We start from the raw sequence: 22,631 nt of genomic DNA, 5'->3' as shown, positions 1-22,631 counted from the left end.
TATCCCTCGCACACACACACACACACACACACACACACACACACACACACACACACACACACACACACACACACACACACACACACACACACACACACACACACACACGCACACACACACACACACACACACACACACACACGCACGCACACTCTTGTTTGTTCTCATACCACCCAAGTTGAAGACATAACTTTCCGGCTGTTATGTTTGGATCGCCTTGTCTTTCTTCTGGCAGCTTGGTTTGAGACTCGGGGAACACCGATCAAGGTTTAGGTAGTAGTATGCTCTGCAGATACCCCATAACCGTAGAAAAGGGCGGCAACTTACCATTATTTTCATAGTCTACTAATCTCTTGATTATTTTAGACAACCGAGTCTAGAAAATGTCATAAATTAAAGCAGATACCATCAGAAGTCATGTCTTCAATTTGCTTTACTTGCTTTTATCCACTATATCCATGAACTCAATTTGATTTGAATGGCAAAACATTTACCAGCAAACGTTCTTTATTTGTACTACTTCAACGACTCCGCCTAGAGGCACCGCCGGCAGGATGCGAGCGGTCCCAAACCCTCAGAGATGATGTTGCAAAGAAAATGTTAAATCCAACCTAAATACTAATGGAAGGAAAAGGCCAACGGTCCGCTTAGTGCGGGTCTGGTGTCCAGCCTGATAGAGGCGGGGTGTAGGACGGGGAAGGAATGGAGCATAGCTCTGCTCTCCCACTGGAGGGAGGGAAGAGGGGGCAAGTGAGATTCAAAAAAAGAATAAAGGACACCTGTCTTTTATTACCACCATGATGAGTTCAGTCTTTTTCCAGAGCAGAGAAGGGAAAAGAGAGAGCAAAAAGAAGAAGAAAAAAAGAGAGGCAGAGCAAGAGCGAGACACACACACAGAGAGAGAGAGAGAGAGAGAGAGAGAGAGAGAGAGAGAGAGAGAGAGAGAGAGAGAGAGAGAGAGAGAGAGAGAGAGAGAGAGAGAGAGAGAGAGAGAGAGAGAGAGAGAGAAAGAGAGAGAGAGAGAGATGAGTTCTGCAGAAGTTCTAGGAAGAATGATCCTCTGGTGATTTATGACTTCGGTTTGACACCCCTGGCATGGCCCGTGTGTGTGTGTGTATGTGTGTGTGTGTGTGTGTGTGTGTGTGTGTGTGTGTGTGTGTGTGTGTGTGTGTGTGTGTGTGTGTGTGTGTGAAACAGAATGCCTGAGTGCTACATGTGGTCAGATGATATTGATGAACTTTAATGGAAGCACTGACGGCGAACACAGACCGCACACCGCACACGCCTAGTGCAGGCATGTGTATGCAAATGCAAACCAGATAGGGGTGATGGTAGGAATTCATCAGGTGTGGGGGATTAGCAGTTTAGACAGTTACACAATACCTCCATTACGCTCCAATGATTCGCCTTTCACGGACGGTGATGAAGCCAATACTTTTTGTACAGCCCCATCTTTTTCGCACTGACTCAGTATTTATTTTGCGATATTTAATAATTCATTGGTTCCCCAACTGAAAATAATACAATACAATGTTACGACGTTCTCAGTGTGCAAACAACTTGTTTGTCTGTTCCAGGATGCCAGAAAGCTGTCAGTTCGTCCCACTTTTGGTTTTCGACAAACTTTATGAAGCCATTTATCGATTCCCAGTAATCCATCGCGCTGATTGCACATACGAGGAACACATTTGGACACTTTATACTTTTTCTACAGCATTTGCGCGGTGTATAGCATTTGGGGCTGCTGTGGTCAACCTTCCACACTTTCCTAATCCGAAACCCTTGATTATACATCATCGTATTGAAAAGAAATATGGATTTTACGAGTGCAGCAAACCATCTGCGGCGGAGCAGAAAGTGGTGGTGCTTTGACTGAGGGTTTCCCTCTGGTTGCCAGAGGGCTGAGGACAGCTCCCTCCAGCCTCGCCGGGGTTGAGCAGCCGCGTGTTACTGCGACCACATGGCCAGCCGACGCTGCACCACAGCAAAGGGCGGCACGTGCAGCCAGCACATTAACGCATTGTTGAGGTTTTGAAAACACAGCCTGTTAGTGGTCGACTAACGGGCTGGAAAGGGGAATGAAACAGAAAGAGAGAAATGCGAGAAACAGACTAAGTGATGTGTTCCAGAGCAAGCGGCCCACTGGGTTGGTTTACAGTGTAGAGGTTGCATTACGAGGGCTAGAGCGCCGAAGGGAAGCATTTTGTGGTTGGGTTCCTCTCTTTAAAGAGCTACCAGGAGCAATATTCTCCCAGCATGACCAAACACAGGCACTCTCTTTAATGCTATGCTTCCATATTATTGTTCAGCAAGAATAAACTCAACAAGTGCTGTGCATTAACACATTAGGCATTGAGTGGCTTCAGTGGGTTTGTAAAGTGGCCAAATGTTTTTATGGGACTTTATGATGGTTTGGAATGTTTCCCATGCATCCTTAGACCTTGCTCTACTTGTTGTTATTTAGAGCTTCATTTAAAAAGCCATTTCTACTCGTTCTGGCCTAGCCAATACACAAATCTAAACTCTCCTGATGTTTTAAGCACCCTTTTATAGCCTGGTCGAAGCTATCGTACCCTCTGTCTAGGAGCTATCGTCTCTCTCCCTCTCTCTCTCTCTCTCTTGCAACTGTAATGAAAATATGATGGTGCTGGAAGTCAACAGCAATGTGTTCCAGAAGGGCTGAGCATCATCTGCCTCCCAGCCCACAAACATCTGTGTTGTCCAGCCGAGCCCCAGGGGACCTGATCCTACTGCCTTGCAGCACACACACACACACACACACACACACACACACACACACACACACACACACACACACACACACACACACACACACACACACACACACACACACACACACACACACACACGTATTCCGTCTTTTAAATAGCCATTGCACTTGCTTGCACTCTCGAATACATTTTTGTGCTGTAAAATCGATTTTGCACATTTCACGGGTGCATGTGTATCCAAACACACACACACTCACTTTGTCGTGTTTGCGTGCGATCAACATTGACAGCGCCACTTAGCATGACTGTCAGGTACTATATCATCAGAACACAGAGCCTGTGTCTGCTGTGTCATTCTGCTGACAGTGTGTGTGTGTGTGTGTGTGTGTGTGTGTGTGTGTGTGTGTGTGTGTGTGTGTGTGTGTGTGTGTGAGCACTAACAGCATTAGCATTCAGCGGGGAGCGGTGCTGTCACAGGTCCTTAGGCGCTTCGCGCAGGGCAGAAAAAACACATGTCAAAATATATTCACGTCGAGGCTGACGCAGAACAAACCGGTTGGCTGCAATTTGACAAATGACTTTTAATAGGTCATAACACAGCCCCTGCATACCAATGAGCATCCAGACCGATGGGAGGGGGCGGGGAGGGGGGGGGGGGGGAGGAAGAGGAAGAGGAGGTCCTACTGGCATAGTGTCCGTTGTACTCGATATCATTTGGAATGTTTCAAGGCCACTTGTGAAACAGCTTAGGCAGTCTGTTTGTTATGAAGACCTGACGAGAAGGCATCATATACCTCGCCTGAAATATGGCGTGGGTAAATACTCAATTGTGATTGGCTGGCAGGTACGTTTCAATAACCGCACAGCTATGACGTAGTCGTAGCATGAAAGCCCAAATTAGACATCATCAACCCTTCAACTTTATTTGTGTAAAAAAAGAATATATATTAATAGCAAACTTATAAAGAAGGCCAAAACCAATTATTTTATTTTTTTGGGGCAAACAAAACGTCGAAAGAAAAAGTACGTGGCATTGAAAACACAAGGCATGACAGCGTTATTGCGTACAGAAGAGGACCAAATAGAAGAGGACAAAACTAATCAACACAATTTATTCAGTTTGTATTAATAGTCTATAAAGCAGTGTGGCAGTCGTATGAGGCTACGTTCAGAAAGACTTTCCGCTGCCAGGTATTTAGCAAGATCTTCATTTCCATTTACTGGAGTAATAAGGTCACTACTGTAATTCATATGAATCTCATGATAACTGATCGCGTTTCAGGCATATGTCAGCCACAGATATTTCTCTGGTCGGATCATTTATGCTTCTAGGATCACAACATATATTCCAAGCTTTAAGATTTTATTTTGAGATACAATTGCCCAAATGTCAATAAACACCTACATTCAAGTACTTATGAATGATTTTCTAGCGGCCATGGTTTGGATCAGTTTTCGAAGAGGGCGGTACCGTCTTAATGACTGGCAGGTGAAGGAAGACTGGATGAAGTAGAAAAAGAAAAAGAAAACGAAAGAAAATGCAGGAGAAGGTTCAGTAGGAGACGGATAGGAGTCAGATGGTGAAGCCATCAGTGGGGCTCATTCAGCATGAGGGATCACTGTCAGACATTCAGACATTCAGACACACACACACACACACACACACACACACACAGCATGCAAAACCATAGGAGTTAGCGAGGAGAGCCTTTAGTCTAAATCCACATTTATGACCTGCTAATGCACTGGGCCTGCACACGGGAACCACTAGCCCTAAGCTATACACATATATTTCCTCTCGCTCTCTCTCTCTCGCCCTCACTTGTGCGCTCATTCCATCTGCTACGTGTCACTTAAAATACGTCAGGGAGCTGTCAGCAGTGACACAAACATCGCAGACAGAGATAGAAATCATTTTTTAATTTGTTTTAGGCTTGATGGAGTCGTAAATCATTCCTGGGAGTGGGACAGGTGACGCTGCCCCCCCCTAGCGTGTCAACGGATCAATCCTAACCACCGTTTGATGGGTGCGGTGGTGGTGGTTGGGGGCAACCTGTTTGGCAACTGATGTTATGTTCCACGCTGGAATCACATCAAGGTACGCAACTGCTCACGGAAGCGAGGTGATGGCCCCGCCCCCAAAGAAGACGGTGGGGCCTCCGTGGTATTTCTTTAAACAAACCACATACAATTTGTCACATACCTGCTTGAGCACAAAGTTAATGGTGTGTGCACAACAAAACTTTCTCCCGTCTCTCACACACACGCACAAAGACTTATGTTTGCGTGTGTGCGTAGGGTTCAACCACAGTTCTTCTCAGCCTACATTTCATCGCACAAACATACATTTAAGAGCCACCAGAGTAAGGCTTCATCGCTTCCGATACTCGGCCCCGTGTGAAAGCCAAGGTTGTTAATCTTAAGCCCATAAAATGGTTCTGTGTTGTGCCTCTAAACATGGCTGTGTCGTGTGCGTACAGCTTATAAATATGAGCTAATGTCACACCGCTTTAAGTAGTGACAACACGCGTCACAACGAACCAGGGTCCCGCTTCCTAGCACAGCCCCTACCTTAACATATGGAAACACACACACACACACACACACACACACACACACACACACACACACACACACACACACACACACACACACACACACAAACACACACACATATTCAGCAGGTGTGTGTGCAGCACATAAGTGCACCCATGGGACGTGGGGCTCAGGGCCCTTTTGAATAAATAAACACATAAATAAAGTCAATCGATAAAGGGAGCGTGATCCAACAGTGTGAGCCCTGTGTTTGGCCTCGCACTTCATAGGAGAGGCCTGGTGGAGAGACTCTGTGACACACATAGAGCGAGAGAGCAAGAGAGCGAGGTGGGGCTGAGGGGGAGAGGGGGAGAGTCTGGCTTATATTACTTCTCTCTAGGTGGTTGTAGAGCACAAAGCCAAGATCTGCTCTCCCGCTTACAGAAAACAGACCCCCATACACTCTCGGTCCAAACACACACACAAAGTGCTATGGAACATTATGTTTGGACAAGCAGAGGTTTACATGAGACACAGTGTATATGGACATAAAACAACTATACATTCACCTGTGCAGAGTGAGCGCACACAAACAACGCAAACACACACACACACAGACACACACAGATCCCAACCCACTAAAGTCACGGGGACTTTAGTACGGTCTGCCCTTTGAGGCCTCAACTTATTAGTGGTATGACAAATAGTCTGCAGCCTGAAGGAACCAGCCAGCACTCATTATTACCCACCCCTACACCATCATCATCACCATCATCATCATCTCCACAGATCTATAGCGAGTGGGAACACACTTGCTGAAGAATTCCACCCCGACAGCATTTAAAGGCTGAGGGTGCATGTTTACATTCAAACAGGGAGACGCTTAAAGGTCTGGAGCTCCGGCCTTGTGCATCCATCCAGCCAAAAACACAAGGTTTTAAAAAGTGTATTTCAACAATGTAGTAGAGGGAGCGAGCGAAAGGGAAACAGATGTTGACAGAGTGAGCGAGAGAGTGAGATTGAGAGATTGAACCAAAAAATGTATAAAGGAACAGAGTTAGGGAGAGGGCTCTTTGGCTGTTCAGTATTGGAATATGTTGACCAACATTCAAGACGGCCATTCCAATCGACCTGAGAGAACCCTTGAATAATGTCCTGAATAATATATATGCTGTCCTGGTGATCCCACTCCTCAACTACCACGTATGCACGCACACCCACTCCCCATTAGTTTGCGGTGTTGTGCAGCTTGCGGCTGGGAGGTTGATGCGCGAGGCATGAGCCAGGAAAATAATGCAAAAACACACACGCACACGCGCACACGCACACACACACACACACACACACACAACACACACAACCACTACCAATGGACACCTTTGCTTGAGACGTATCGCTATCCCAACGGTTAAATGAAGCATGCAGGGGTGTGACCTGTTGCTAATAAACATTAGGTCTGTAAAGAAGCTAGACACAGGCTTCTAGCTAAATAAGAAAGAAAATGCGGTCCCAAGGTTAACCGGCCACAGGGAGAATACAAAACTTGAGAATATGTCTATGGGAGAAACAGGCCATCTGCTTGCACTTAAACATGTGAGAGGAAACATTAAATTACACGCGCATTAGCGAAATGTGGAAACACTACAACTTATATATAGTCCACCCACTACTGAGTACTACTCACTACTCACTATATATAAGTGAAACTTATATATATACATATATATATATTTACACACACACACACACACACACACACACACACACACACACACACACACACACACACACACACACACACACACACACACACACACTCTCTCTCTTCAGCGAGCATATTACTTTTATTTGACTCATTTGGAAAGCACAGCACTCTGTATCTGTCAGAGCCAATGACAGATGATATCAATGGCGGAGGGCATGTTAGCCAATGAATGGCGGTATGGTGTGAGACAGGACACCCTGCGGGTCAACCAATTAGCTGCTGACAGCAGGAGATCTATGGCAGCCCGTGGGGTTGGGGGGAGGCAGGAGGGGGGGGGGGGGGGGGGGGGGGGGAGAGAGGAAGGAGGCTTTGAGGATAGAAAACACTTGTGTTGTAGGTTTGGACGGTAACAGGATCGGGTAGCCTGGCTCCACCATCAGCTTGTTGGAGCCCAGCCTGGTACTACAGACTGACAGACCGACAAGACACGCAGGTACATCACACCTGGTTGGCCGGTAGGCAATTAATGAAAAGGGGGGGGGGGGTGGGGAAGGAAACGGCAGTGTCCCCACAGGTGAGCACACATGTGCACAGGATAACACCATATGCTAGGCGAGCGTTGGCGGCTCCCTGGGAGTTTTGCCCAGAGCAATACAGCGCAGAGCTGAGCACCAGCCAGCCACTCAAGAGCCGCTGGGCCAACTGAACGCGCTCCAGCGATAAAGATAAGAAATGCAGCAGCAGCCCAGCTGGAAGGAGCGGAGGGCTGATGGTGAGACAAGGGTTTATTGGCAGTGACGGCAGGGGAACACTGGTGCGCAAACATAGACACGCACATGCGACTGTGATCAATTCCAAAATATGGTCTACAGGAACACGTTACGCCAAGCCAGGAGTGGTTGATATTGCACTAAATTAAACCGTGTTCATTGAGTTGAGCTGCACAGACACAACATAGCAAGCAGCGCAGCACAGTTAACCCCTGTGAGTTCGTGATGGTCATAGGACGGTCATGAAGTGAAGACCTAAGGATGACCCCGAGCCCTGACGCCTGGGCCTCTATCTAGATACTGCTGGGGAACAGGAGCCAACAGGGTGGGGTTCGGTGGAGGTCTGAGGAGATCGTGGCTTACAAAGAGCACAGGATTACGATGGACTTGCTGTTGGGGAAGCACTGCTTTCTGCTTCGAAAACTACCACCATGTGACTCCTGTTTGTCCCTGTTGAGGTGATGCAATATACATTGCAATTACCGCTGCATTAAAAACAAAAACAAGTTTGTGGAGAAAGATGGTGACAGTGGCGGAGAGGGGAAGGAGACAGGGGGTGCTTCCCTTCGTGGGGAGCTGGCGGTGGTGTTTAAGGAGAGTGAGGTTAACCTCTAATTCCACGTGTGTCTGCGGTGCGTTGCTCGTTCGCTCTGGCCCTAGCGCGCTCCCTGCACTTTTACTTTCACATGGCTCGCCCCGCTGCTGAGAAGTGGATGGAATTATAGGGTAGCGTTAGGCGTGTCTCGCTAATTACTGCTGGGTGACAGGCTGAACTCCTCCAGGTGTAATGTCTGCACCATAGGCCATTAATACAACATTATCATTATTAGTGTGTTAGCATCATAATTATTGACGTTAGGATAGCAAAAGAAAGTTTGGGCGAGGGAAAACTTTTATCCCAACTTAATGCCATGTGCAGCATTATGATTCTGCTTCTATTTCTTATGCTGGTGCTCCCATAAGGCTGTGAGCGTACACATCTCATATTGTACTCACTAAGTGTGTGTGTGTGTGTGTGTGTGTGTGTGTGTGTGTGTGTGTGTGTGTGTGTGTGTGTGTGTGTGTGTGTGTGTATGTGTGTGTGTGTGTGTGATCAGAGACTTGTGGCGGGCTGGTGGTTTTCTGCTCCAATTGAAGCAAATGTGCAGAAAATTGAGGGAAGCAAGCACAACCACCAGCACCACACTGGCACGGCTCTCCACTGTCCCTCCCGCCCGCCCGCCCCCCCCAAACCCAGCCCACAGCGGGATCTGGAATCATAGAGGAGTAATGCAAGTGTGTTCATGTGCGAAGATCCACGTCAGGTCTCAGAGACATGATGCAAATCTTTGCTGGGCTGCAGGCTTTTAAACATCCACAGCATATTTGCATGTAGTAGGTATAACATTTCCGACTGCAAATCTACATATTACAACAGAGCAAAATCAGGAAATTGAATCACAAAATAAATGTAACTCATTCATTTAAAGCGAAATATCCAAGTGAACCATATGATACATAATCATTGGAATGCATGAATGCTGAGGAGCAGTTTGAACATTGCAATCGGTTTTGATTTTGCCAGATGCAATGCTTTTTTATTCTTCGTCCTGTCATAAACAAAACAAAACACTGCGCCCATTCTCCCTTTACCAATCAGTGAAAGGGCTGCAAGACCTCTACTGACAAAAGTGCCATTTACAATCTTACAATCTCACAGTATTGGCGTGGATCTTCGCGTATGTGGATTTGGCCTTCAGTCAGTGTGACAATGCTCAACAGCCCCGCTATACGGTGATTTTGTCTCTGTTGACTCTTTGGAGGTCATCAGAGTTTAGTCTGCACATCTGTGGATGGGGGGGGGGGGGGGAGAGAGAGAGAGAGAGAGAGAGAGAGAGAGAGAGAGAGAGAGAGAGAGAGAGAGAGAGAGAGAGAGAGAGAGAGAGAGAGAGAGAGAGAGAGAGAGAGAGAGAGAGAGAGAGAGAGAGAGAGAGAGACATCCCTGAGGGAGTGTGTGAGAGAGGATAATGCTGTCCTCCATGGACATACTGTGTGTTTGAGGGGTAGACAGAGACACACGGCCTCTTCCAGCCTCTCCTGATGGGAACGGCAGGCACGTCCCAGCTCTTTGTGGCGGGAGGAGCCCATCCATCCATCATTCAGCGGTGGGAGTGAGCCATTCATCCCCGCTGTGACAAGAGCGGTAAAGCCATATCGGCCTTCCAGTGACAGAAAGCAAAGCCTTCACCTCCCGCCAAACGAAACAAAACAACAAGGGAAGGCTTTCTCCACTGTGAGGAAGGTCTGCTTGACCTTAAAACACGCCAAAAGGGCCCCACTGCTCACAAAGGAGAGCCATAAGTCAGACAGGCGGACGGATAGAAGCTGAAGGATTTCCATGAAACGAGGATTCAGTGTCCCTATCTCTGTGTCGGTAAGAGGAGCGTAAAAGCAGAGCATTCTCCATCGGGGTCCCCCCACCCCCCACACACACACACACACACACACACTACGTTGACAACATGAGGAATAGTATAATCTGTGAATTAAACCTCAAAGGACATGCAAGCACGGCCATTTGGAACGACACACTGATAACTCAAGTCTCAACTATGATCTGGCAGATAGATTCTGCTCCTCGTGGATAGTGGTGGCTCGAAATATGTGTTGACACTATGAACCCCGACGGCCAACCCATTTCAAGGCAGACTAGCACCCTTCTCATAGCCAGGGTTGGATGTTTGGATGCGTCAGCTTCCAAGGGTCATATTATGGAGCGCGCGGCACGCACAGGCGGGCATATGCACACACAGCAGTGTCAGCCGATGTCATGTTGGGTCAGGGGTCAAACTTCAAAAGTTCAACAGGTGTCCCATGGGCCTCTACTCATTGATCCCATGCCGATCAGGTAGCACCAGTGGCACATGTGAAAACAATTCACTTTTATTCCCACTAAGCCAATAATGCCCATCTGAATTTCAGTAAAAAAAGAATGTGGCTGTGGATATTTGTCTATTCACAAATGTGTGAGTGCTTTCCCACCATAATCAAGTAACTAGTTCACTTTTTTTAATATCATTTGATGAATGTTTGTAGAAGTCTCTCTCTCTCTCTCTCTCTCTCTCTCTCTCTCTCTCTCTCTCTCTCTCTCCCTCTCCCTCTCCCTCTCCCTCTCCCTCTCCCCCCCCCCTCCCCTTCCTCCCTCCCTCCCTCCAAACTGGGTCACATGAGGGTGTTTAAACATGAGCCGCTGTGGATCAGATCACCCAGACAGGATATGAGAGCGATTCCGCACACGCTTTCCAGCTCCAGCATGCGTCACACAACTCAACATGCATGCCATCCCAAAATATGAATTGGTGCTAGGCTTTAGCTTGACATCGGAGATAAACTAAATCCCCTTGTTTTGGCGTGTTGGGAGCGCTTTTCAGACGTAGAAAAATAATGATGCAACGATACGATGAAGAATGGAACAGCTGAATTGCTTGGCCCTTTCCAAAATGGTCCCTGTCGTGCCTGAGGTCATGGCCCTATGAGGAATCAAACACACACACACACACACACACACACACACACACACACACACACACACACACACACACACACTTATATATAATTTGGTGGGACCAAGCCAAAGTAGATGGGTAAACAATGAGATTTCAGACTAATTGTTTGGTCAGAGGTTAGTTGGAGCAGAATGTGACCGAGTGAGTCAGAGAGAAGACAACAAAATTAAAGGTAACAAAGAAAAAAGCGGTGACCTTTTAGAAGGACAACTTAAGAAGAGGCGCATTCAGTGACGGAGGTAATGCGGCCGAGCTGCGTCGGGGGGAGGAGCTTGTATGTTGTTTCCATGCTTTGCGGATTGAAAATAAAAGGAATCAAAAGCAGTGGGGGAGCGAAAATATGAGGAGGGGGGGATGCAGTGGTGAGCCATCGTTGGTCGGTGTTGGGCCAGGAGCAGAGGAGAGGTGTTTCATAAGGCCTGTCTGCGGTTGCCAGATCCAAAACGTCAGTGTGCCAGGAAGTCCAGTGTGATCGGTGCAGGGAGGGAGGGAAGGAGGGGCTGCTTTAGAAGCACGATGCAGACGCGTCGACCAGTGAAAGAAACGTTTAACAGCAAAAAATAAAATGTTAACACACACATCATCCCACTGTCACTGATCCGCCAGGCGATGAATCTCACTTTAAGCGAGCTTGCTCAACTTTCAAGGTCTTTTCTCCTTTAAAAGATAACGGAATGCACAGCGTTGTCATGAAGCGGTTGTTGAGATAGTAAAAAAATAGGGGAAGAAACTTTGAGGAAGGCAATTAATATGGATCCGTGGAAGAAAAAACAAAAAAACACAGAAGCGAGCAGAAGTGGCGTGGTTTCTGTTCCAGTCAATCAGGGGGGGACTCCAGGTGCATCAGTCCAGCGTGTCGGAGTGAGTCAGCATCACTTACAGCAGCCGCTCCCCAACACCCCGCTCCCCACAAATCAGCAAATTGCTATCTAATAACCTGACTGCAGCTCATTACTCAAGCTGTTGAGATCACAGCCCAGATTACCTGACTGCTTTAGAGCACAAAAATATAAGACACTCCATCAAAAAATAAATAACTAAAAGCTTTCATTTCCACCGAGGTGATTGCTGCTCATAAATATGAAAAAAAAAAAAAAAGAGCCTGGTATGATGTGAGCGGAGAGAGAGCAAGGGAGCAAGAGGGGGGGAGAGCAAGAGAGGGAGAGAGAGAGAGCGCTAGAGCGTTTGAATATAGCAGGGTCTAATGTCTAGAGCTAAGCCTCGGATGCCATCTAATGGTCGGTCATGGAACTGTTCATATTGAGAGGATGAAGAAGTGAGATCCCGTCACACTGGGGGGCAACAGAGGTCACTTCGGGGCGCGACATAACAACAAGGAGAAGGAAAACTATAGGAAGAGCCAGTGAAAGATAACATTTCCTCGATATGCATCAGTATTGTACCAGCCATCATTATATTTAATTTAAAGCTTACAACGGCGCTAGCAGAATGGCAATACTAAGTCTTCTTTTTTTAATTTAGAGTCAGATGAGTCCATCCCACACCAGTTTAACCAAATAAAGTAATTCATTTGATGTGCTCTCAAGCCAAGGCAGCTCCCCCCTGTAGGGGGCTTTAATTGTGTAGGTCTTTCGTAGGCAACCTGTGGAGCACAGTGAGGATTAAAGTAGGGCTGGGCAATATTGAAAATTAAGAACACGAAAATGATGAATTTATCGCAGTACTGAAAAGAAAATACATTGTAGTAAATGCAAATTTGAAGTTACGGTTACGGTATTCGGTATGGTTAGGGAATCTGTTGCCATCTGCATATCAACAATACAATACCATAATATAGAATAATTGCCCAGCCCAAGACTAAGGGGCTAAACAAGGCTTTTGATATCCGTTGCTCAGCAGTGAAAGCATCCACGGGGCCGTGATAATGTCTGTTCAGCAGCTATGTGATGGGGTTTGGCTCCTGACAGCAGCAGGACAATGAGGTTCGAGATCCGGTACAGGTTTCATTGCCATGCGCTGCCTCTGCATTTCCTCCCGCCCCCTTTAGTACCCTCTCCCATGCTCCGCTGGGGTGATGTCACGCCTATCGGAGATGGCTTCTGACGGCCACCTAATGAATATACAGCGTGACGAAGGATCACAATTAGGGGGACCGCTGAGTGTGTATGTCGAGGGGGGTGAGGGAGGGGGGGGGGGGGGGGGGGGGGGACCACGCAGCACATAAACAAACGTATCTTGACAGGGTCGCCCGGCCAAAGACGGGGAGATGGGCGGGCGATGCCGGGCAGCCGCGAGAAAATGAATTACCGCCCTGACACACGTCAAAGCCAATCACAGCAGAGGATCGGCGGGCCACTACCGCAGCCCCCAAAATTCCCCGCCTTTGCCGTTTGCATTTCATCTCACGCGGTTAGTATGCACGCAAACGGTGGCCCAGCCTCCAAATGTATTCATTTATTCACAAACCCTCAGAGAAATCACAGTGTCTTGTTGTCCCCCCCTTTTTTTTTTTTCCACCACCCACCGGCTGTCCAGATGGAATTTGCGTGAATAACATCGATTTAGTGAGGCAGAAAATAAGTACAGCCGAGCACGGCGGTGGGAAACTAGATTACCCCGTCCCCCCCACCCCCAACCACACACACACACATATACACAAACGTGTTACAAACACCGTCACTTCCCTTCCAAGAAAAGAACATTGTCACCTTCACAAACACACACACGCACAAACCACACACACACACACACACACACACACACACACACACACACACACACACACTGTTCTTCGCAATTGTATTATTGAACTATTGTAGCTATTGTATTGACAGCGTCAGGGTGGGGCGGTAAGGACGGGGAGCTGGGGTTAAGGACGGGGAGCTAAGGGCTGGGGGTGCCTGTGTCTTGCTCGCCCTGCGGACCAGAATCAGTATCCATCAGCATTACCATGCAGTGCAGGTGCGATTAAACGGAACGCCATGAATCACAGGCCTGGAGCGGCAGCTTCATTACCAAAAACTGAGCGCCCATCAAGGGGGAGCAGCTCAATGCTCATTTATCCACGTTTTGTTTTGCATTTATAACACCTCTAATTGCATTAATTAATCAGCTGTACTTGCAATAGGAGGGGAGCCGGTGTTCGTTTATAATTGAAAGAGATGAAAGTGGAGGGAAGAAAGAGAGACCCATACATCAATATGTGCAACCCCAACACAGCCCAGGAGAAATTAAATTGCTTCTAATCAGAACAGTGGAAAGCCTCAATATCTCTTCGGCCTGTTGGAAAAAGCCACTGCTTGGTATTGCAGGGGGCCAGCGCTTGTTTTATCCGTGTGTGATATTGAATGCGCTCTGGTTACCACTGTTTCAGGGGCACAAACTTGAGCCCCTGCATCGGTTTGTGTCACCAGGTTTGCAGGTGTGTTGATGGTTGTAGCCGGCCACACAGACATTGGATATGGATTAGGGTGAACGGATACAAGCGGATAGATTGTCCACTAGAGATTAGCAAAGGAGAGCAGGATGTGAGTGAGTGAATGAATGAATGCAACGTGTGACTGTGTGAAGGGATCCTACCTCTCGGAGAACTGTGCTTCTGTACCCTCGATACAAGCCTCTGACACCCTGTGATTAGGGAAAAAAAAAAAAACACATAAAAAAAAAGGAATGATGTGCCTAAGTGGGTCTGCAAACTCCGCTGAGCATTACTGAATGCACTATAATGCAAGCCAGAGCGGGAGAGAAGCCGAATGGGACTCTACCTCTTCCCGGAGCGTGGCCAGCAGCATCTGGTACGTGGTGGAGGAGGGGGAGGCCTGGGTCCTCTGCTTCACCACCTCTGTGGGCACCCGGATCAGACAAGCCACCTGCAGGAGGGGAGAGCAGCACCCATGTTCAAAGTAGTGCCCAAAACTGTAATTTCTCCTCAGTGTCCGCCAACTAGTTTGTGAACGTTTTACCCCGACCCTCCGATGCCGTGAGGGCCAATGCCACAGTGTGTGGAGGTGCAGATCTCTATGTGGGGAGCGGTTATGTTGTTGATTGCGTCAGAGAGAGGTAATAAAGCTTCTCAGACACTCGTAGTAGCCTATGGCGCCACAGTGTGTGGCGAACCATGGGGATACAACCAAAGGGATAATCACACATCCCCCGCCATCCTAGAACTCTGAAACAGAGTAACACTTTGAGGAAAAAAACGCTCCGATAATATAAACAACTGAGATCATATTTGTGTTATTGCTGCTCTACACAATTCTAACCTGTGTTTTCCTTCCACCGAGCAACAGGCAACCAACACCACAACATGACATACTGTGGCCCGTGGAAGGTAATTACAGCGAGCTAATGAGCAAATGGCTGTTTGATTTAATGTGTTACCGCGGCCAATTAAGGAGCAAGCCCGGTTTGACGGCCGAACTCGGGCCAAAGCACCTGAGGAACAGGTGAACAGTTAATGAAAACGTCAGACATCGGTGCATACGTGCACACACACACACACTCTTACACACACACACACAGCAGTGAGACGTACAAGGACAAAGAAACCGAGCCATCCCACTTTCACAGCTGCGTGGAACTTCCTCTTGAGCTTCATGTGTAAATAAAAGCATGGCGCGCATGCAGCTCATCAAGATAGACATGAATATTCATGCTCTGGGCCGCTCGTATCACCCCTTCAGGCGGGCAGGAAGGCAGGTGGACGGGCACAGCTGCCCACCTGGCGCCTTGTTTACCCATAGATCCCACCACAGAGTGGAAACACCGCCTAGCGGCAAGTGGTCTCTCCCAGGATCGGCGCACTCCTCTCCAGCCCTGGCCTGCTGCGACCCCCCCTCCACCCCCACGGTGGTGCACAGATTGGCACACAGATGACAGTCTGCAGGTGCCCCCCCCCCCCCCCCCTCTCCACAGTATCGTGTGCGTGCTGGCTGCGTGTGTGTGTGTGCGCCGTCGTGTGTGCGGAGAAGATGGCTGAGACAGACGTGTGGTAATAAAGACGGAGTTGGCCTTTGCCTGAGTCGACCTCTCCTCCGCAGGGTGACGGAGGGATGCGAGGGGACTTCTTGTCCATGGGAAGAATGTCAGACGGCGTTCCCCTTTCAGCCATTCATCATTCCCTGCCGTCTCCTCTGTCAGTCAAGCGCAAGAGGGGAAGCTTGAGCATGCCAAAACAGTATGAGGAACGCCATGAATGCAAGCAAAGGAAACGACCAGAAGAGCTCAAAGGATTCCATGCCCTTCAGATGTAGTGTTGGTTGCTGCCATCTGTGCACAACTTTCTGTTGTCATTAAAAGCGTGTCTTAATGATGCTGTGAGGTGCCTCGGAGAAAAAGTATACCGGTAAATCCTACTTTTTTTAATATGGGCAAAGGGTGAACAAACTGAACAATGTAACTTGCACATAATTTAAATTAATTTAATTTTAAACAGAATGTGTAAGATATATTTGCAAACTATCTTTACGGATATCTCAATGCTGGCCTTGTGTTAGAGGCGTTATTGACCGTCCTTTAGATCTACTGTGGTGCAACAGCCCCACCAAGTGGCAGACATTCAACCTACAAGCCCTGCTCACGCTAACCGAGCTGGCAGGATCCATTTCAGCGATCTAATTTGCTCTCTTTTTGGCCGGGGTTACCATTTATGATCATGTTTTCCCAAATGTAATTCTCCAAAGGACCAGAATAAGGCTTAATAAACCGCGAGAGTGGCAGTGACAAGTAATTACGGATCTAATTGGACTGGGGGATGGGTGAGGTGGCGGAGGCCGGTGCAGCTGCACTGGGTCGGGAAGGACCTTTTATCTCCCGACACTGCTGAGGGGAGAGCGCAAAATGAGCCCAAGATTACAGCAAATGAATTAGGGACATGGTTTATTTGAGAGTAATCTCTGTGCCTAAGGGGCGGCAATTGTAGCGCTTGTTGAGTATAGATGGGAGATTACACGCCTGGTCCCCAGGGCTGTTAGAGACCCGTTTGCAGGGACGGTGGGACAGAGACGTTGGCAGGGTATCAGGGGTGCTCCAGCTGCTGATCGAGCCGCCGGACTAGGGGAAGATTAGCTGTGATTTCTCTCTCCCTGCCTCTTCATCTGTCGCAACATCTTGCCAGTGGATCTACAAGGAGCGTTACATCTTGTCTTTTCATCAACAACATGTAAAGGGAGAACAATAGTCCTTAAAAAAAGGGCCGACTTTCAAATATGTCAATTGCGTCTGTGCAGACTTCTCCCATCTCACTCCTCATTCTCAACCTGCTACCCCTGCGGCCGTGCTTGTCAGCCCATTAGCAACTTGTTGGCGTCTTCCGAATTCCCTGCCGCCATTCATCTTTATTTACAAGTTGTTTGGAGTCACCGAACAACATTAATTAGAAGGCTGTCTGGCTGGCTGCGATCGACTGTGTTTTCCTCGGCTTGTTGTGAAACCTGTCTGACACACTGTGGTCTAAACTTTATTTCGGTTTCTTTTATACACCACAACTCATCTGCACAAAAAAAAAGGTGAATAGCCGGTCCTCGATCAAGGCCCCCCCGAAACCACCCTGGAAATTAACACAGACCCGAGGCCCATTATCTGCATGGCCGGTGATTCCATCCCAAGCCAGAGCCATTACTTCCTCATTCATCCCTCCAGTCATTCCTACTGACCGGCTCAGGGCCACAGAGAACCAGCAGGTGGTTAATCTGCGGGAGTATTAACGTGGAAACCAGCAGGGAGGGGGCAGGTGAAAACAACACACGGGCAGGAACGATCGCCATTGGAAACCATAAAAGGTTAACGCGTGAAGCATTAGGTTTGAAGCACCAGCTCGTTTAATCTGGGTTGGCATTGAGAGGCGCTGGCATCGCACGCAGTGACAGCGAGCTGGCTCTGGGCGCGGCCCGGCCGGAGAGGAAAATGTCCAAATTAGTTGGACAATATTACTTAACAGACTGTGCAACACTATTATTCTGAATTAGTCGCTTAAGGTCAAGTTGAACAAATAGACACATCAGATAAAACGTGTAGCAGTGGAGGTCCTGGCATGCACGGTGCACCTGGCATGGTTCCCCCCGGCCCACTCATGCTGCCCAGAATAAATCACCGCTAAATGTTTGAAGCAGAATCGACCGCTCAAATACATTTCTCTATCCTGACATGGAAATGTTATACTTTTATTAATTGTATACACGTCAGGAACATGTTTCACCTGAGGCTGGCCGCAAGACGACACGAGAGACCCAATCAGAAGTGAGCAAAGATTCAACCCCAGAGAAACTACTTTGATATGCCCCACCCCCAACTGCTAGCTATGAATACCTACCACAAAACCTAGCATCCCCACCGGTTAATAGCAGTCGAATATTCTTTGAACATCTGGGGGGCCCTGCTTATATGCCAAACAGGCGTCACACACATGAAACCAGCGTGAGAGTTGGAATTACCCCCGGGGACGTCCTCCTCATGGGTTCTTACTGAATGCTAATGGGAAAAACAAATATCTCCCCACTCAATAGTCTTTGATCGAGTACAAAATCCAGGTGCCCAAAACTTCTGGGGAAAAACATGGTGCAGAGGACGCCTAAAAAACACTCATCTATACAGAGATAGAGGAGAGGAAAGGCGGCCGAGGATGAGAAAGGACATGGAACACCTCCCCATCCAAAAGTAGGTACTCAAGAAAGTCCAGTGCTACGGGGAGCCCAGGCATGGATCCGTTCTACCAGCCCAAGCGCTCACTAGTAACTTCAATGACTTCCTAGCCGACCCCAACATATACTGCCCACCGCCCGGCTTAATCTGTACACTGCATCTTCCCATGTCCCGCCGCATCTTTCAGCACATCCTCACACAGACGAGTGGGCCTGGAGGGCGGGGCAGCAGGCGGCGATAGGGGCGTCCGCCGCTAGGCCTTGACAAATGGGTTATCAGGGCAGACGTCAGGCGACTGGGAATGAAGATGAATGTGATCTAATGGCAAGATAACCGCCTGCTAGAGCCTGACAGAAGCCATCATCGTACACATTCTTTAAGGGAGCGTGCCCCCGCCCGCCGCCACAGCCGCACATAGAAAACTGGGACCTACGATTCTTGAGGGACTTCTCCTTGTGTCCCGTCTGCTTCTGTCTGGTTCCTTGGTGCTGCTGATTGTGGCCTTGTATGGCCTTTGTGTTCCTTTCCTTCGCTTAACCAATGGTACAATGTCATCTATTAATCCTAGCTCTCTTTGGTGTGCACGGGGAATGGGTTGACAACAATTGTTAGTGCTTGGCCTGACCATCCTTACTGTATAGACAGCGATATATTGTTTCACCTTCTTCAAACAAATGTACTTATTGCCAGTCGTTTTGGATAAAGCGTCTGCTAAATGCCTTGAATGTGAAAGAAAATGGACAATATTAAAAAAAAAACAGTATCCGGAAAGACATATTATTCAAAACTCTAAATTCTCGTCCAGATATTGTTGGATCAATTATCGTCACTCACAACTGCAAAACCTCAAAACACAACTGACATATTGCTACTCAGCATTGCTCACACAATGAATTCCACCGAGAGGATTTATGCTAATATTTAATAACATCACCTCTATCATATTGCCTATCACCATTATGAGAAAAGCACTATGAGTAATGGACAAGCATTAACACATTAAAGATGAAGTATTCCCATGCTAAGCCCCCTCCCAATAGTCATCTATTTTAATATATTTCCACAATCTTTTTACAGACACAATCTTTGTAAGGCACAAAATATTTAATCTGGAACCATTTTACAAGTGAAAATCATCCATTTCAATCAGCCTCAACCTTATCAGGATCAAACTGATGAAAACGATACTGATTTTATCTTAATATTACATTTGTGTTCACAAGAACCAACGCCTGATAGGGCGGTAGGTACGAGTCAAGGGCTAGGCCTCGAGGTATGTGGTGAAAGTCGCAAAATGGAAAGAGTTGGTAAAAATGATTAGAGAAACTTTCCTGGGGAGAGGAAAGGTGGCTTGATGACATCTAGATGACACATTGTCTGTGCCAACTCCCATTAATAGTTAATTGCATCTGCTCCCAGTCAAGAGGCAGTGAGAGAGAATAAATAATAACAGGGGAAGGAAACTAGCGATCTTCGACGAAACGTCATAGACGAAACATGTCAGAAACAAGAACAAATCAAAAACGGAAAACCCCCAATGTGTTCCTTTGTGCCGATGAAGGGAATCAGGCATCTAAATTGAGAAATCAAGCCTGTTATGTCTTGAGAACTTTTTGAATAGGCTACCACTGAAATCTGGCAGGGTCGTGTACAGCGAGAAGAGAAGAACAATATGTGAGCCTGATTGCAGCACATTACGGAGACTCCATGCCTCGTGTGGAACTCGGAGGCTGCCTTTAGGAAGGGCCTTTTATGGCTAAGCCTGAAGATTACTGGCTTTAGACCCAGAAGCATAAGACGTAACGGCCTAGCCGGAACGCAGCGGGAAAACCACACCTCCCTTGCCTAGGCTGGACTCATAAGATTTCTTCCTTTGATGGACTTAAATCCCAGAGACGGGGTAAAGAAAGGTGAACGATAGCTTCAACCTTCCTCTCAACCCATGACGTCACCCGAACTCATCGGCTGTGGAACACAACAAGGGGCCCGGGTTGGAAAGGGTCTTTTTTTTTCTGCTACAGCTGCAGGAGTGTCATGACAAAAAACTAAATGACTAATTATGAAGCCACTGGAGAGGAAACACAGGACTAATTCAATTTGTAGTTAGAGCTGATGTGCGACATGGTGCGCTGTTGTTCCCACCACCGCGAGACACACAAGATCCAGCGCACTCCAAGACTGAGAAGATCCACCCAGACACAAACATCCTCTTTCATAAACATGCCCACTTGGGAAATTACAGCCATCCAAAAACCCATGAATACTAAAAACCTTGTATTTTGTAGCCTGCTGGGGTGGTTTGGAGATGTGGGGGGCATTCTCACATCCATGCATCCATCACACCCTCCATTTTTATGCCAATGTTAATGCCCGTGGGCCCTGGAGGGCTGCGATTCCTGGACTCGCTGTGAGCCATCGAGAGGGCCGTGCTGAATAAATTGGTATAGCATAGGTTTTCAAGCCTCACTTCCCTGAAAAAATATTGGTGGAGTCCTGGGCCGAAAGCTGGAGAGAGCAGCAAACTCCCTTTTTATATATAATATTGCACACACAAACGCAAGTATGAATTGGACACCAAAGAAAGTAATCGTTTCAAAACCCTGTATCCGTAAGCCATGTTTGGATGGACTGCAATCCTTCTATTTCTATCACCCAACTGTTGTCGATAAACAGACGAAATGCAATTTGATGGTGAATTGGTTAGTATACTATTGTAGCACAACTAAATACTGGGGGGAGCGTTAGCTGTGCTGTGCTAACTAGATATGATAGGCTATATAAACTGACAAACAGCATTTCCTAAAGGAACATCTGGTATACAGATGAACGAGACAAGTGTGTAAATTATTTATGTCCTCAGTGTGTTGTATACAAGGCTGTAGCCCCAGGGTCCCACTACAGCCTTCCAAATTGTTTATATGTTTTCATTTATTTCCAACTCAATTTTTGCATATCTAGACAGCCACAAATAAAGTTTGAAATAAATTTGAATGTGAACTCAACAGACAGCCACAGACTTTTATTTGCCAGGCTAAGGGGGGATGGGATGCAGGAATCAAGCCATGAACACAACCCACCGACTTTGATGTCCCAGGATCCAGGATGACAGTCTAACCCACCTGGCCACATGTGGTCACCCACCTGCCCACACACACTGCCCTGACCAGTTGAACAAAGTGCAAAGGTTAAGATTGTCCCAAAGATTGTGATGTAAGGGGAAGATACTGCATGAAACTATAAACAGTATAGACAAATGTGTCAGCTGTTGCGGACTAGTATGGGGAGCATTCTCCCTGCAATCGCAGTCCCGCTCACTGGGCATTTGCTGTATTGTCTACTTTTTGCATTAAAAAGGTATAAACTCTTATTTGTTTGCATGTGCAAAGTCTGCCTGCCCTCTAAATGAACTGTGCCCGAGGGGTAGCAGGCTGGCTTCAAATGGTGGTCCCTACCTATTTAGATACTTAATAGCAACAGGGACAAACATCTTTGTTTGTTTGTATGTTCTTTTTTTGTGCAGGGGAATCTGTACCCTTACCCTTTAGGGCAGTAGCTGAAAGTGTTGGTTAAAGGTATGCCTGTGGTATTCTACGATGTGACCACTATGGCTTTGGACTGATGGTGATACTTCCCAGTTAAACTATTCTGGAAAGCTTTGCCTTGCTTTTGACACTAGTTAATAGATGTCAGAACATTCTCAGATGCTTCGTGGATCCCACCCCTAAATTTGGGGAATTTGCAAACA

General features: G+C 47.4%; 1 protein-coding gene across 1 annotated transcript in view; it reads right to left on the bottom strand.

The window, feature by feature from the left end:
* Positions 1-22,631, bottom strand: part of slc25a26 (solute carrier family 25 member 26) — a 43,823-nt gene that overhangs the window by 17,543 nt on the left and 3,649 nt on the right. Inside the window, exons 4-5 of the mRNA XM_030374021.1 lie at positions 15,013-15,117; positions 14,828-14,875 (exon numbers count right to left, since the gene is read on the bottom strand). Of these exons, the coding sequence (XP_030229881.1) occupies positions 14,828-14,875; positions 15,013-15,117 (153 nt within the window). The remainder of the gene's footprint in view (positions 1-14,827; positions 14,876-15,012; positions 15,118-22,631) is intronic.

The sequence above is a fragment of the Gadus morhua genome, chromosome 13, assembly GCF_902167405.1.
Source record: "Gadus morhua chromosome 13, gadMor3.0, whole genome shotgun sequence".
NCBI lineage: Eukaryota > Metazoa > Chordata > Actinopteri > Gadiformes > Gadidae > Gadus > Gadus morhua.
This window is presented reverse-complemented; position numbering and strand designations above follow the sequence as displayed.